Source organism: Crocuta crocuta, unplaced genomic scaffold (assembly GCF_008692635.1).
Source record: "Crocuta crocuta isolate KB4526 unplaced genomic scaffold, BGI_CrCroc_1.0 scaffold606, whole genome shotgun sequence".
Classification (NCBI taxonomy): Eukaryota; Metazoa; Chordata; class Mammalia; order Carnivora; family Hyaenidae; genus Crocuta; species Crocuta crocuta.
In genome coordinates, this window is record NW_027531508.1 from 206,977 (window position 1) to 222,039 (window position 15,063).

The window sequence follows — 15,063 nt, forward strand, 5'->3', positions numbered from 1 at the left end:
ACAGAATAAAATCAGACCAAGTTTTTAATTCTTCAAGTGAAGATCAGTGGAGTTGATGTGAGTTTGAATAGAAGCAACCCATGTTACACTCTTGTTCACTGTTAATTGGGCTCGTCCATAGGAGGCACTGTCATTAGAATTTTGGGTGGAGAGAGCTCTACCTTCATATACGTATGTTTAGGAGACTGGCCAATAAGTTTTGCTTTATGAAGAAAATTTAGTCAAGGGAAGGAATGTAAAAATTCAGTCTTTTCATCATGGCTGTTTTATCATCTTCCTCATATGCTCCTTCACTTGTGCTCTATCACACAGACTGCTAATCTGTGAAGGAGAAATTCAGGTTTAGCAATCTAGATAAATTGGCATAAAGCAACAGAAATGCCCTTATATTTGTTCATACCATCACACTTTTTAAATTAATCATTCTTAATGAGAACTTGGTGAATTGAGAATAGATTTCACTTCTGCTACTGAAAGCCCCTCTCCTTAAGTGCAAATCCATCCTGAGTACATTGGCTCCCAAGTAGACTTATTTCGTCTCTTTTGGGTTAGTCATTGGTTCTCCAATGTGGTCCTACTCCTGCAGGATCAGCATCCTCCTGGAACTTCACCAGAAATGCAGATTTCTGGGTTATTCTGGTGCGTGCTCAGGTTGAGATGACTCCGTCTTTGTAGAGGCTATGGCATTGCTCATCTAATGCTTTCCTCATGGAATAGTTAAGTTCTAGGGGTTATTCTTCACCCTAGTGGATAAGAAAGGATATATTTGCTGTCATTTCAGCATTTTATTTTTATACTTAAGACTTTCAAGGTGAAATTATTCACTTTACCTGAAATGAAAAATAAAACCCTACAATTTTGTTATTCAGCCATCAGGTGGTAATAATGCGCAACTTCTGTAATTTAAGTGAGAAGGGAAAAGCGGTATGGGCTGACACAAATGTATATGGAAGAAATGCCTGTCCACTTAGAATAAAATTCTTAAGCCATTGAACTTACATAGTATTAATTGTAAAGCACGTAGAACTTAACTACTTTTTAAGGTTCCTATAAATCATGGTGGTCTAGTACATTTTCTCGGCCTATTCTAGACTTTTCTAGCTACTAGTCCCTAGCTGGTATGGCTAGTACCAATTTGCTTGCCAAGAAAGTATTTCCCTGCAACTGTTTATCTCCGGATGGCCAGCTATGGCTTGGCCTCAGCTACCCGTTTAAGCTAATTAAATGGAATGGGTTGGGTTTTTGTCTGCCATTTTTCAGAAGCTGGACAGGTATTTGGCTGTCTCTCTGCTTTACTTTTCTTGTCTGTCAGAGTGAGGAGAACATGAGACAGAGAATGGCATTTCCATTGGAGTAATACTGCTAAAGCTAGAAAACTTTGAGGCTTTATTTCTATTTTATTTATTTAAAAATGTAGGTCTTCTTTTATCTGTCTTTCACCATGTTTTGTTTCTCTAGTTACAAGCTGTGGAGGAAGTTTCAGGGAAGCAGAAAACCCTCCTTGGACACTTTCTTAAAGGGCCAGCATCCTATGTAATATTATTAAGTCGAATTTTATTATTAAAAATTTGGCTGTAATATCTTTCTATCCCTGTGTTATATTTTTAGCTTAGCTTTGTAGCATTTTTAGCAAATGCCTGGTTTTGTTCTCCTTATAAGAAAGGAAGCTACTGTGTCCTTCATGAATTTTTGAGCTGCTTATCCAACAGCATAATTTGAGAACTGGAACTCGGGCATGTTGCTATTGACATTATTAAAGAGAATGAGTGTATGAGGGAGAGAGAAGGCAGCAGATAGGGACATACTTGTGTGCTTTCTGTTTTTCTTGGCTTATTGGTAGGCAGGTAACAATGGGTATTCAGATTGTGTAGATGACTTCATTAAAAAATACCAAATTGTGATTCTAGACTGAATTGCTACTGAGGTAAGGTAAAACTTTCCTCCTGTGATTTTGTGGCAGATGTTACATGTAGGTGAAAACTTCTTTTTAAGGAAAAATTAATTTATCCTTTCTTCTCTCCTTCCCTTCTCCTTCTGCTTCCTCTTTCCTAAATCTTTACCCAAATCTACCAATAGGCATATCAAGGGGTGTAGGTTTCATTCGATTTGACAAGCGGATTGAGGCCGAAGAAGCTATCAAAGGCCTAAATGGCCAGAAACCGCCTGGTGCCACAGAGCCAATCACTGTAAAGTTTGCTAATAATCCAAGCCAAAAAACCAATCAGGCCATCCTTTCCCAGCTGTACCAGTCTCCAAACAGAAGGTATCCAGGACCACTAGCTCAGCAGGCACAGCGTTTTAGGTAAGTTTGGTCTGATTCTCATGCCCAGCTACTCAACTCTGAACTCTCAGGTTCACTGTGAAGTACTTTTACTGATAGGGTCTCTGCTTTGCTGTTACTGTTGTTGTTGTTTTCTTTCTTTTTCTTATGGGCACAGAGAAAACCTATTTGGGGTGCAGTGTCTTATGCTAGTATTAAAGATGGTAACAAAAAAGGACAACGAGCTGTACCAGTGATTCTCACCTGGGGAGTAATTTTGCCCCTCAAAAGACATTTGGCAGTGTCTGCTGCATTTATGTGGATGTAACTTGGGTGTGGTGTGCTATGGTCATCTAATGGGTAGAGGTCAGAGGTGCTGCTGAATCTCCTTCAGTGCACAGTATAGCTCACGACAGCAGCAACCATCTAGCCCCGAACACCCATAGTGCAGGTTATATACCCTGACCTACAGGATGCAGGGTAGTTTCTGTTTCCAGGGCTTCTGATTTCCCCTTTTTAGTTTTTTTTTTTTTTTTTTGTGATAAGATATTATTCCTGTATTTCAGCTTTTAGACCAAGCTCTTTCAGTTACTTTGCTTTATATATGTACACCACTAAGGATATATAACCTATGTGAAAACGTTGTTTCTACAAATGGATTCCCCTCACCTTTGAAAATTTTATTTCTTGTATTGTAGGGGCTGGCAAGTCTCCTCTGTAAAGGGCCACATAGTAAATATTCTGGACTTTATGGGTCATGGTTTCTGTTGCATATATATCTTTTTTTTTTTTTTTTTAAACAACTCTTTAAAAAATGTAAAAGCCATTCTTCACTCCTGGGCTATACAGAAACAGATGGCAGTCTGGATTTGGCCTGTGGGTGGTAGTTTTCAGACCCCGTATAGTCTATAGAATGACTCTGCATCTTCAGCCCAAAGAAAGTACTCCATCTTGTAGACAAGCGTAAATATTTCAGTTTTTCAAATTTTATTTTAAACTTGGGGTAACAATCAAATCAAGAGTCATTTTAAATGAGCACTGGGTGTTATATGGAAACCAACTTGACAGTAAGCTATTGAAGAAAAAAATATTAAAAACATCTCTAATCTGCATGTGAGAACCGTGACTTTAAGACTTTAAACACAGCACAAAGCAGCTCTGGTTTCATAAGCAAAGTCACCCAGTTTTTTTTTTCCCCCAGAACATTTTTTTTAATATCCTTTTGGCCATATGGTATACTGCAGTCATAATTCCATCTAACCCCATGCTACATGTTTTTTTTTTCTTTTTAATCCCAATGCATATCAGTTTTCTTTTCTTTCCTCGCATGGGTAGAATAGTCAATTACTAAAAATAGGATTACAAATGTAGCTTAATAAAGAGTTATGTTTTTGAACTTAAATCACATGCGTTTTTTTCTTTGGGGTATTGAGAGTGCTAAAAAGAGTGGAGATAAAATCAGTCATATATCTGCTCTAAAAAAAAAATAATTGTTTCACTTGAGGCGTGAGAAGGAAATTTGCCATAAACACTATATTCACTTCCTGCTTAGGGTAGCTTTTGCCCTGGGAGTAGAGGTGGTACTGTCAAAAGGCTCCTTTTAGAACCGGATGACTGGGTACCCAATCAATTGAGCCTTCTTTTACTCTGTTTTAACTTAGCAAGGAATAAAAAGTGGGGGGTGGTCATTGTCAGACAGTACACCCTGGTACCTTTGAATTTGGTGGATGATAGTGGCCATGGCTGCAGGGAGGGATGCATGAAGCAGCTTGATGCTTGCCCTTGTGGAGAAAGAAATCTCACAAAACCATTTTTTAGCTCTGCCTATAGTTTTTCTCTGTGGCATCTTAAGTGAATAATATTTTCTGCAAATTTTGCACAGACACATGTGAGGGATTTTAGACGTGTTTCCTGGACAGCCCATCCAGTTAAGTTCAGAGCTCTTTGGGGCCTAGAAAAGAGTTTTGAGCTTACAGAGAAGAAGGTTCTTTGAGACTTACTGGTTGATTTCAACCCTGTGAAAATATTAAAATGTTTGATTAAAAAAAATTTTTTTTTAAATGTTTTATTTATTTCTGAGAGAGACCGCGTGAGCAGGGAAGGGTCAGAGAGAGAGGGAGGTACAGAATTTGAAGCAGGCTCCAGGCTCTGAGCTAGCTGTCAGCACAGAGCCTGATGTGGGGCTCGAACCCGCGAACTGTGAGATCATAACCTGAGCCGAAGTTGGATGTTTAACTGACTGAGCCACCCAGGTGCCCCTAAAATGTTAGATGTTAATAAAAAGCTGTTTTCATTTTAAATTGTTGGTTACTTCTGGTGTTTTCCAATTTAAACTCTGGATTTGTTTTATGGTAGTTATTAAGTAAAACTCTGTTCTGAGGGTTAAGATTGAATGCTGAGGAAGACTGGGCAAGAGGCCTGAAAGGACAGGATCTTCAGGAGAATGCCTTGTTACTGAAATGGCCAGGCATGCAGGGGACTCCCCAGAGGAGGCTGGTGACTCCTGTATCTGCTCACAGACCCACCCGGCCCACTCCCTGCCTGCTCTCCGCTTCTTACTTGTGTTTCTGTAAAGCTTTCCAGGATGTTATGATGGTCAAGTTTATTATCTTGCTAAATATATTTCTGCCCATCTTTTGCTTTTATTTTTTTATTCCATATTCTACCAACTTGAAATTCTTTGTTTCCCCGACTCCTAGAAAAAGAAATTCTGGAAAAAGGGGAATGAGAGTTGTCTGTTATAAGGGAAACTCGGTTTTAGGAATTGGGGATGATTTTTATTGTCCTTTCAGATTCCTGACTCTTGTCTCTACTGCCCTATGATCTTTTCCTCCCATAATCTCTGTCTAGATGATAAGTTATGAACTAGTCTTTGACCTCAGTGAAAGTGTTTGGTCTAGACTACGTGTTAGAAGACTTTGGGAGTCTTACTCCTAGAGTTCAGGTTTAACCTGATGTGTGTTTGGTTGCTTTTCTTTAGTATTTTAAAAACTTGGATTTTGGGGCGCCTGGGTGGCTTAGTCGGTTAGGCGTCCGACTTTCGCTTAGGTCATGGTCTCGCGGTTCGTGGGTTCGAGCCCCGTGTCGGGCTCTGTGCTGGCTGCCGGCTCAGAGCCTGGAGCCTGTTTCAGAGTCTGTGTCTCCCTCTCTCTCTGACCCTCCCCTGCTCACGCTGTCTCTATCTCTCCTAGAAATAAATAAAAATATTAAAAAAAAACAAACTTGGATTTCATTACTTGATTCCCCCCACCCCCTTCGGTTGAATTAATGTTGAATCTTCTTTGTCTTCATAAAGACCATTGACTTGCTTGTTTTCTTCTCTCGTTCAGTCTAGATCATTACAGAAATATTTTGTTCCTAACATCTGTTCCTAATGTTCTTAGCTTTCAGTTTGTCACCTTCCAGCAAATACTTAGAGAATTTCTCACTGTTTTTTATGTTGTCTTAGTACCTTGAGAGAGATTGGAGAATACAAGTTATAACAATAGTCAAGGATATTTTTAATATTCTTGAAATGTACCATATCTTTTAAGGTCAGAAAAATTAAAACCCATGCAATAAAGGTCAAGTTTATTTTTACGAAAAAATTTTTAAATGTTTATTATTTTTGAAAGACAGAGCATGAGTGGGGAGGGGCAGAGAAAGAGGGAGGCACAGAATCCAAAGCAGGCTCCAGGCTCTACCTGTCAGCACAGAGTCTGACATGGGGCCCGAACCCATGAACCATGAGATCATGATCCAGCTGAAGTCGAATATTTGACCAGCTGAGCCACCGACGCACCCCAGGATTAAGTTTAAAAGTGGGCTTATGAAGTTTATGACCCAGTTAACCCATATGAATAGAGAGTTACTTTAACTGAACGCTGCTGATCTAACATGCTTATTTAATTGACTACAGTCTTCAAAATAAAACCATCCTTATTTATTTGGATTGGATAGTATAATTCAAGTCCCTTAAATATGTTTTTGGGACACCATGTCTAAATTAAGCTTTCAGCCAAATATTTCATCTCTCTTCTTGTGGAGCAGCTTTAATTTTATTGAATGTGATCTAGTCTAATGGCCTGTGTGCCTGCTTCCATAAGCCTTTATGCATTTGTAAAGTAGCCTTTTAAATCAGCACTTGTGTTGCATTTAAGGCACATGCTGATTGTACTATCGTGATTTCCTTTTGGAAGAAACTGATATCAGCCCTCTTGAGTCGTATCCTATCGTAGAGGATAGATGATGCCATCTAATTGGACAAGGGGTAAGTTGATGATCTTGTGGTTTAACTGCAAAGCAGATCTGGACCAGTGCTTTGGAGAGGTTTTGAGAACCATTATTTGTAGGCTTCATAATTTCACTTTCTTACCCACTGGTAATCTCTATATTTTTATTTCTGACTTTAATTGAAGTCACATTTCCCCTTTGACTTGCATGGGCCTTCCCATAGTCTTGTCAGTTAATTTTCTTAGAAGCTAAGCGGGTTTCTTTTTTCTATTCTCTTCTGAAATCAGTATGCTTTACCTAATATAATGTTCTATTCCAAATATGGCCTAGTCTGAGTTTTATTTGTACCGCTAGAAAAATTTTTGTTCCTGTATCCCCAGTATATGTTTTCATAAATTGTATGAACACGGGCTTGTGCGATTATATTCATCAACTCATAAATGCTAGTCAAACACAGGAAATAAAGATAGAATAAAAATGAAATAATGTATGAAATTTCTTATTAGCATGCTGACTTGCTTTACATTTCATTTACCCAGTATTTTAATAAATAATGTCTTTAAAGCAAGATTCATAAAATTATCTTGATAATTTTGAACTTCATGTCTGATTTCATGAAAGTGAGACATGTTGGATTATCTTGTGTATAACCTCATAATGTATTTTGTACTAAGAGTAGGAGAAATACTCCGCTTTCCTTGTTTTTATTTACTTGGGCTTCACTTACTGGTGTCATCCTCACTCTGACAATGATGATTTTTATAGAAATATTTCTGAAGCTACATCTTCTTCGAGGGTTATTTTAATTAAAGCTAGGGTTCCCTATCTAATCCTCCAAATCCACTTAATGTGTTATTTGTAAAGTGGATTACGTCCAAGCCGAAGAACAGGGGAAGAGTGTCGCTGTCCTTTTTGGGGACTATTCCAGCTTACCTTAGGAAAGTATAGGGACTGAGCAAGGCTAAGTTAAATTCAATTAAATTTGAGTAAAGGATTTTTTTAAGTTTATTTACTTAAGTAATCTTTACAAGACCCCAAGATCAAGAGTCACATGCTTTTCCAACTGAGCCAGGCAGGTGCTCCAAGAATATTTGGAAGGTTAAAAGCATGTTTTTAATGGATTCTAATATTTTCTTGTCACACTGTGGTTAATCATTATTCACAACTATCTGGATCATTCTGGAGGCTACTAACTTGTTAGGTCACCATTAAAAATCGGCTTCTGTTTTTACTTTTTTTTAATTTTTTTTTTTAATTTTTTTATTTCTAGGAGAGAGAGAGAGACAGCGTGAGCAGGGGAGGGTCAGAGAGAGAGGGAGACACAGACTCTGAAACAGGCTCCAGGCTCTGAGCTGGCAGTCAGGACAGAGCCCGACGCGGGGCTCGAACCCACGAACCGCGAGATCATGACCTAAGCGAAAGTCGGACGCTTAACCGACTAAGCCACCCAGGCGCCCCTCGGCTTCTGTTTTTAAATGAGCACATATTAAAAAAAATTAAAAAAAAAATGTCTGCCCTTAAGCTCTGGACATACCAGCAAAGATGTATAACTCTGGACAGTAATAGTGGTCCTGTGTCTGAGAAACCTGTAAACTAGACAATTGCAAGAGAAATTGCCACATTTACAGTCTCCCAACTGCTACAGGGTTTGGGGTGCACAGTGTCTACGTGGAGTGCCCACTGCTTTCTCCTAGCTCCCATGAGAAACAGTGAGCATGTGGCACCAAAAGATCAGGGGAAAATGCTAGGTCCAACTACATGTAGGCTGGAGTTCTCAGCACTGCCTAGGTCCTGTTTCTTAGATCCTGTCCTCCTCCTTGATCTCCTTGTTAATAGAGGATGTGAGAGAGAAGAGGGAGATGGTGGGAAGAGATCGTGGGGGCGGGGGGGGGGGGTTGGACAGGAGNGCCACATTTACAGTCTCCCAACTGCTACAGGGTTTGGGGTGCACAGTGTCTACGTGGAGTGCCCACTGCTTTCTCCTAGCTCCCATGAGAAACAGTGAGCATGTGGCACCAAAAGATCAGGGGAAAATGCTAGGTCCAACTACATGTAGGCTGGAGTTCTCAGCACTGCCTAGGTCCTGTTTCTTAGATCCTGTCCTCCTCCTTGATCTCCTTGTTAATAGAGGATGTGAGAGAGAAGAGGGAGATGGTGGGAAGAGATCGTGGGGGGGGGGGAGGGGGGTTGACAGAAAACTTGGCTTAAGTTCCAAAGGACTGAATTTTTCCTGGAAATGTAAGTAAAGAAATAAGTGGTCAAGGTCACAGTGTAGGACTTCACAGGTGGGTCATATATGAGGCCCACTGAGAGAGTCCTTCGAGATCCTGGGCCTCTTGCCTGGAGAATCCTTGGATTCTCTAAAACGTGGAATTCACTCCTGGGGTAGTTTTGGTTATTACCTTATCTTGAAAATACTGGAAACTTGCTTAGAAGATTCCATTTCTGAACTTCGGGTTGTGGGTTGGTATATAAGCTGATAGTGGCAGAGTATGACAGTTCCTGCCTGGACCGCTAGAGAAGGCTTAACACTACTTTGAGTGAATCGATGAGGTGTCTCTGCATCTGGCCCCTTCAGCATTCTGGATGGAGACTTCACTATGCTCTTCTTTTCTACAAGTGTCCTATGCCAAATACATTCTTTATTGATCATTCTAGCAATTGTATGAAATTATCTGTATTAGATTACTTGAGGGCTGGTGATACTAATTTGTATGCATCTTTAGTTGTGATGTTCCTGGCCTTTCCTTTTTGGATTATAAAGGCATGGCATCTTTGACATACAAAGCCTTCCCCCTATGTACTCTTTCCACATATGTGCTTTCTCCTTGCAGATTCAGATAAGCTCCCCAACCAGCCCTCCTGATAGTTTTCATTCTGGATTAAGTAGTTAAGGATAGTATTGGTAACCTTATTGCTTTATTCATCACCAGGTAGTTGTAAACCTGCTGTGATCCAGGCCTGTGCTTGATGCGCAGTGGCACAGTGGCACACCGCGTCCCAGCTCCTGAGAGGGTATTGGGACGAGACACACACACAGATGAGGGTCCATTGTCATTGTGATTTGTTCTCTTCCCTTACACTTTGAATTACATCAGCTCAGTTATTTCTTTGTTTTCACAAAGCACACAAAATGCCCTGGGGTGATTGGGAATAAGAATGTATGAAGATTCTTTTTCCAACTCCAAAAGACCAGAAAGAGATATTTTTGTTTGTTTGTGGGGTTTTTTTTTGGCTTTTATAAAACGAGAAGGAATTGCTCTCTCAAGTGTGCCCTAGCCTCATTGCCCCCATTCCAGGCCACAGGTCAGACAATAATGTTGAGACATTTTTCAGACTTAACCTTTCATAGGTGTTAAAAGAAGGAAAAACAGTTTTTCCTCCTGCCTCACGGTCTTTGGACAGTATCAAACATTGCAGCCGTTGAAGGTGGTCTGGCTACGATGAATTAAGTTATGCCTGCATCCTCTAAACACGTAATTAATTGGTATGCATTCTGGAAATTGGAACGTGAGAATGGACTCTTTGAAACTGACAAAGAAGAATCAAGTATTATAAAATCAATTTAAGTTTTGAAATAGGAAAAGGATGGGGAGTTTACAGAGTACCTACCCACCCCCAACTATTTAGTTTAAAAATTTTAAGGGAAGCTCAGGTTGGTTGGTTTGTTTCTACCTGGCTACTTACACCTTGAGTAGGGCTACACTTCCTGTGGCAGAGTCAAAATAAGCATCAGTCTCAGGGTCAGAACTCTTTGCCCTGTTGCCTGCTGGAGCCGTGAGTCTGTTGTCTTTCTCCGGACTTTAGTTGAGCACATTGAGAAATGGCAGATTTAGCTGCTGTTCTCTGCAAGGCTCTTTTTATCTGTAATATACCACTATGTAAGAAATAAAAGTCCTTCACAATTGGTAGACTGAAAGGAAATTATGGAATATTGGTACCACCATTTACTAGCCCTATGGTCTTAGGCAAGTTACTTACTCTGGGTGCCTTGGTATATTCAGGGACCAATAGAGCTATGAAAATTAATGTTAAAAAGCAAAATTCAGCTGAGTAAATGTGAAGATCAAATTGGCTTTGTTGAACAATTCATGGATCAAGTAACATTTCACCTAGCAAACAGAAAGGAGCTCCAAGGAGATGTACAAAATGGAAGGCTTTTTTATATACAAAATGGATGGCTTTTAAAGGGAGAAGGGAGCAGGAGAAGAGAGGTTTCTAACAGAGTGGTTTGTTTCAGGCAGGGTCCCCTTCCTTTGGGGGAAGGGTGGGGGTCTTTCCAGCAGATTACCTCACTAGAGCTAACCAGGTAGTTCCAGATAGACTGGTTAAAGTTCATATTCTTGAACCTACTATTAGATATCAAGTCTTGGTTTGCTGACATGGGGCTCCACAGGCGATTCCACTTGGGGCCTGTTTCTTTTTTTTTCTTTTTTCTTTTTTTTTTTTAACAGTAGTATGAAGTACATGTAGGTGCATGTGCAGCACTTAGAATTTACCTGGCAGTAGGTGAGAGCTCAAAGATTAACTGTTCCAGAGCCTCCACGTTTCCTCCCTGGTTTCCTCAGATGACCACAACCATTTCCCCTGTGTGGCACTGAGCACTGTAGCCATAAACTGTATCTGTTGGAAAAACTAGTGTCTTATGCCAGTGGGTACCCATTCTCTCAGGACTATGAAAAGACCCAAAATTTTGAGACTTCACATAGAATTAACATGCAGATATCCCCTTGGAAGATGGCAGTAATAAACCCAGCTCTCTTGAACGTCCAGGGGAAAATGAGAAACTGAAGTTTGCTAAATGTGTGTTTTGCAGGTTGGACAATCTGCTCAATATGGCTTATGGAGTAAAGAGGTAATGATAGAGGTTCATGATACTCATAATCCCTTCCCATAATTGATTAGTTTCTTTGATTTTGGGAGTGACCTCCTTCATAAGTTTGTGTTCAGTTTTCTTTTGCATGTACAACTTAATGAAAAGCTGCTTTTTGAAGCACGGTTGACTGAAGGAATATTTTTTATACTGCTGGATGCCACCTGGTCTTTAAAAACCCCATTATTTGCTGTGTATTGCACTGCGACGTTATAGCATGTTTATGTATGTGTTGGTACCTTCCCCTCCCCAATCCTGCCCAATTCATGAAGCCACTTCTAAATATATTCTAAATATATTTCTTTGCTTTCATGAGTCATATTATTTCAATACAGCATATAATGGCCATTTCATAACTTAATATCTCGTCAGTAGAGCATGTCATTGCAAGCCTTGATTGAAACATCAAATAGTTATATGTATCTGTTGAAGTGGGGGAGGTTTACTGAAACTCTTGGGATGGGAGAGGGAAAAGAAATAACGTCCATTGCTGTAACCAACCTCTGTTTCTATTTGTGTGTGTGTGTGTGTGTGTGTGTGTGTGTGTGTGTGTGTGCATGCGCGCATACGTGTGTGTGTGTATGTGTGTCCGTATGTGTGTTTCCTGTTTTGTTTAGTAGGTTTTCTCCAATGACCATTGATGGAATGACCAGTTTGGCTGGAATTAATATCCCTGGGCACCCAGGAACAGGGTGGTGTATTTTTGTGTACAACCTGGCTCCTGACGCAGATGAGAGTATCCTGTGGCAAATGTTTGGGCCTTTTGGAGCTGTCACCAACGTGAAGGTCATCCGTGACTTTAACACCAATAAATGCAAAGGTTTTGGATTTGTGACTATGACCAACTATGATGAGGCCGCCATGGCGATAGCTAGCCTCAATGGATACCGTCTGGGAGACAGAGTACTGCAGGTCTCCTTTAAGACAAACAAAACGCACAAAGCCTAATGAGCTCTTGTCCTCAGTCCATTTATATATGAAAACTATACAACAAAGGCAAGTTAAGAGAAACTTTATACATTAGTAAATGTCTTTGTAAGTCAGTGTTGAGATGGGGATAAAACGACTACTTAGCATCCTAAGAAATATGTGAGATTTTTTATTGCTAGTATTTGAATTAAAACTTCTTAAATATCTTTTATGTTTGAATATGGACAAGAGGTACAGGGTTTTTACCTGTCACATTGCATTCTATTGCCTTCTTTGAAGAAGGTGGACCTTTTAAAGTGTTTCAGCTAAGGGAAGACATTTCTTTTCTTTTTACATAACTGCCTTGAACCTGTGAGTAAATATTGAGGCTTTGTGTTGTAATTCTTCAGTTGGTTGTGTCTTTTTTCCCCCTTTTATTTCTTTTCCTGATTAGCTTTGTGTTTGGTTTACATTTAAAGCATTACTGTTATGTCTAAGAAAAGTATTTTGAAGTTTACATTTTTATTTATGAAGTTAAAAACAGTATTTATTTTGTAATTATGATTTGGGTTGGGGAAGGGGGGGGCTACATTATAAACGCTTATTGTAAGAATACTGGAGAACTTTTCGTAAAGCAGTACCTTGCCAAAGAGATAAGAGCCTCTTTGATGTGGGTTTAAAAAAAGCATCTATTTTTATAAAAAAGAAAATTTGGAGAAACTTTTTACTGGTCCTGGAACAAATATTTTGACTTGAATACTTTGAGAAATCTCTTCATATGACACCTAGTGAGCTTTTAAAATTTACCAGGAAATTTGCAGTGGTTGGAAAATTTAGAAAGATTTATGATGTAGAAAATACTACTTTTGAGATCTTTGTATGAAAGGAGTAGAATCAATGAGGGAAACACTGCTGGTTTCGTTTTTGTAATCACCAGTGGAGCGTCTGATCATCCTGGTTATTATGTGATAGGTGGCTCACATTGATTTGTGATTTTGAAACAAATAAAAAAAATTTACAAAAGAATATATAAGAGCAGGCAAGAAATTTAAATTACCAAGAGATGGGGGAAAAAAAATCTGTTCTTCCTAAAGAAATCCCTTCAGATAGAGCTCATGGTGTTTAGTGATGTACTTGCAGTATTGTTTGAAGAATTGTTTTGTCTTAAGGAAAAAAGATGTTGCACATGATTTGTACTGCAGCAAATCGGCAAAAGTGATCTGAGTTGGATATATTTGAAGGTATTTTGAAAGTTACGTTCAAGGCTAACACCTGAGCTTTGTGTAATGTAAATAAGACCTTGTGTTTATGAACCTTTCAGCTAATTTGATTTTTTTTTTTCCCTTACATGCCAAGTGATGTTCAGGTTTTGAATGTTTTTGTATCAGTTTTTTCCTTTGTAAATGGCATTAACATTGTTACCTGAGGTCTTGCTTAATCACTTTCGTTGTCCTGAGGACTTGAATTTACAGTGCATCAGATTTGTTGCTAATTTTGTCTGTAGATAGTCTAGCTTCAGCTGTTTATGGTGATGCTACATTTTCGTTTATAAATATGTTTGTGGTAAAAAAGAAAATGAGTATAACCATAGGTTTTGAACAAATTTCCTTACATTTTTCATACAAAAATCATAAATATCTGTATGCTACTGAAATTTAACTTTGTATGATGCTTAAACCACTATTTGGGGAAATAATAAAATAAGTCTTTACCATGTATGAAAGAAATTTTAAAAAATACAAAATATTTTCTGATTAGCATCTAGCTTATAATAAATTTTCAAAAAAGCTGAAGGCAAAAATGCCTTCATCAGGATGCACTGAGAACTATATAGTTACGTCCTGCTTTTTGTATAAACTGAGATGCTCACATGCTTCCCCTTAGAACAGGCAATGTGCTATGCATAACATAGTTGTACATTATCTTTGCGGTTGCGTTGAGTTTTATTTTTTATTATTTAAAAATTGTAGTTATAAAATTTTTCAGTATAGTACAGTACATATACTGTGAGGCGCGTGCTAAAGTGAATAAGCGAGTTTTCATGCTGACCCACTCAATGCTATTCAGAAATCAATTGGCTTAGCACTTTCTCATATCCTTAGGTGCATTTAGATTGTCAGAGTTAACCTTCTGCGTTTAAAAAAAAAAAAACTAAAAAACAAAATACATGTATATACTTAAAAAAAAAAAATAAGGTTTCCCTCACGGGAAAACAGCAGCTACGTGCTTCTTTCCTATACTACTGTAGCAAACCAAGGCATTGATGAGAGGGCATGCAAATTGTGCTTCACTTTACAGTGTTTATCAGAGCACTTAATAAAATGTAAGGCTGGTATTTATTTGAAGTTGTACAGTATGACTTAATTCACATCTGTTGGAATAGAAAATATATTCTGTTGAGTATTTAAGAGGCTGTACATGTTTTCTTTTGTGTTTGGATTCTTTGTACTTTTTCATGTTCAGTACATCAATAAACAAAGTTGAAGGGAAAGAACAGTGTGGTGAGTAGGTCTTTATACACATTTTGGGGGCTCCTGTGCTCAGGCCGATAAACTTACTCTACGATAAACTTACTCTCTCGAGTTAAGAGAGTTTCTCAGAGCTTTAGTTGAAAGCAATGTTGTATCTAAAGTCAGAATTCCAAAAGCATGTTAATTGAAGTAGAAGGTACAAAAAAAGATTTTTGAATGACACTGCTGATAGTTAGCTTTCAAATATTACTTAGTAATTTTTATAGGAATACATGCTTTCATCTGCTAGTGGTAAAGTTTGGGTAATTGGATTGGATGCTGACGTCATTCTATTGCTC

General features: G+C 38.7%; 1 protein-coding gene across 2 annotated transcripts in view; it reads left to right on the forward strand.

The window, feature by feature from the left end:
* Positions 1-12,679, forward strand: part of ELAVL2 (ELAV like RNA binding protein 2) — a 68,991-nt gene extending 56,312 nt beyond the window's left edge. The window contains exons 5-7 of one of the 2 annotated variants that reach the window (XM_077772334.1): positions 2,077-2,302; positions 11,289-11,327; positions 11,963-12,679. In XM_077772334.1, the coding sequence (XP_077628460.1) occupies positions 2,077-2,302; positions 11,289-11,327; positions 11,963-12,293 (596 nt within the window). In that variant the 3' untranslated portion in view covers positions 12,294-12,679. The remainder of the gene's footprint in view (positions 1-2,076; positions 2,303-11,288; positions 11,328-11,962) is intronic. The other variant, XM_077772335.1, reaches the window with a different exon arrangement.
* Positions 12,680-15,063: the final 2,384 nt, after the last annotated feature.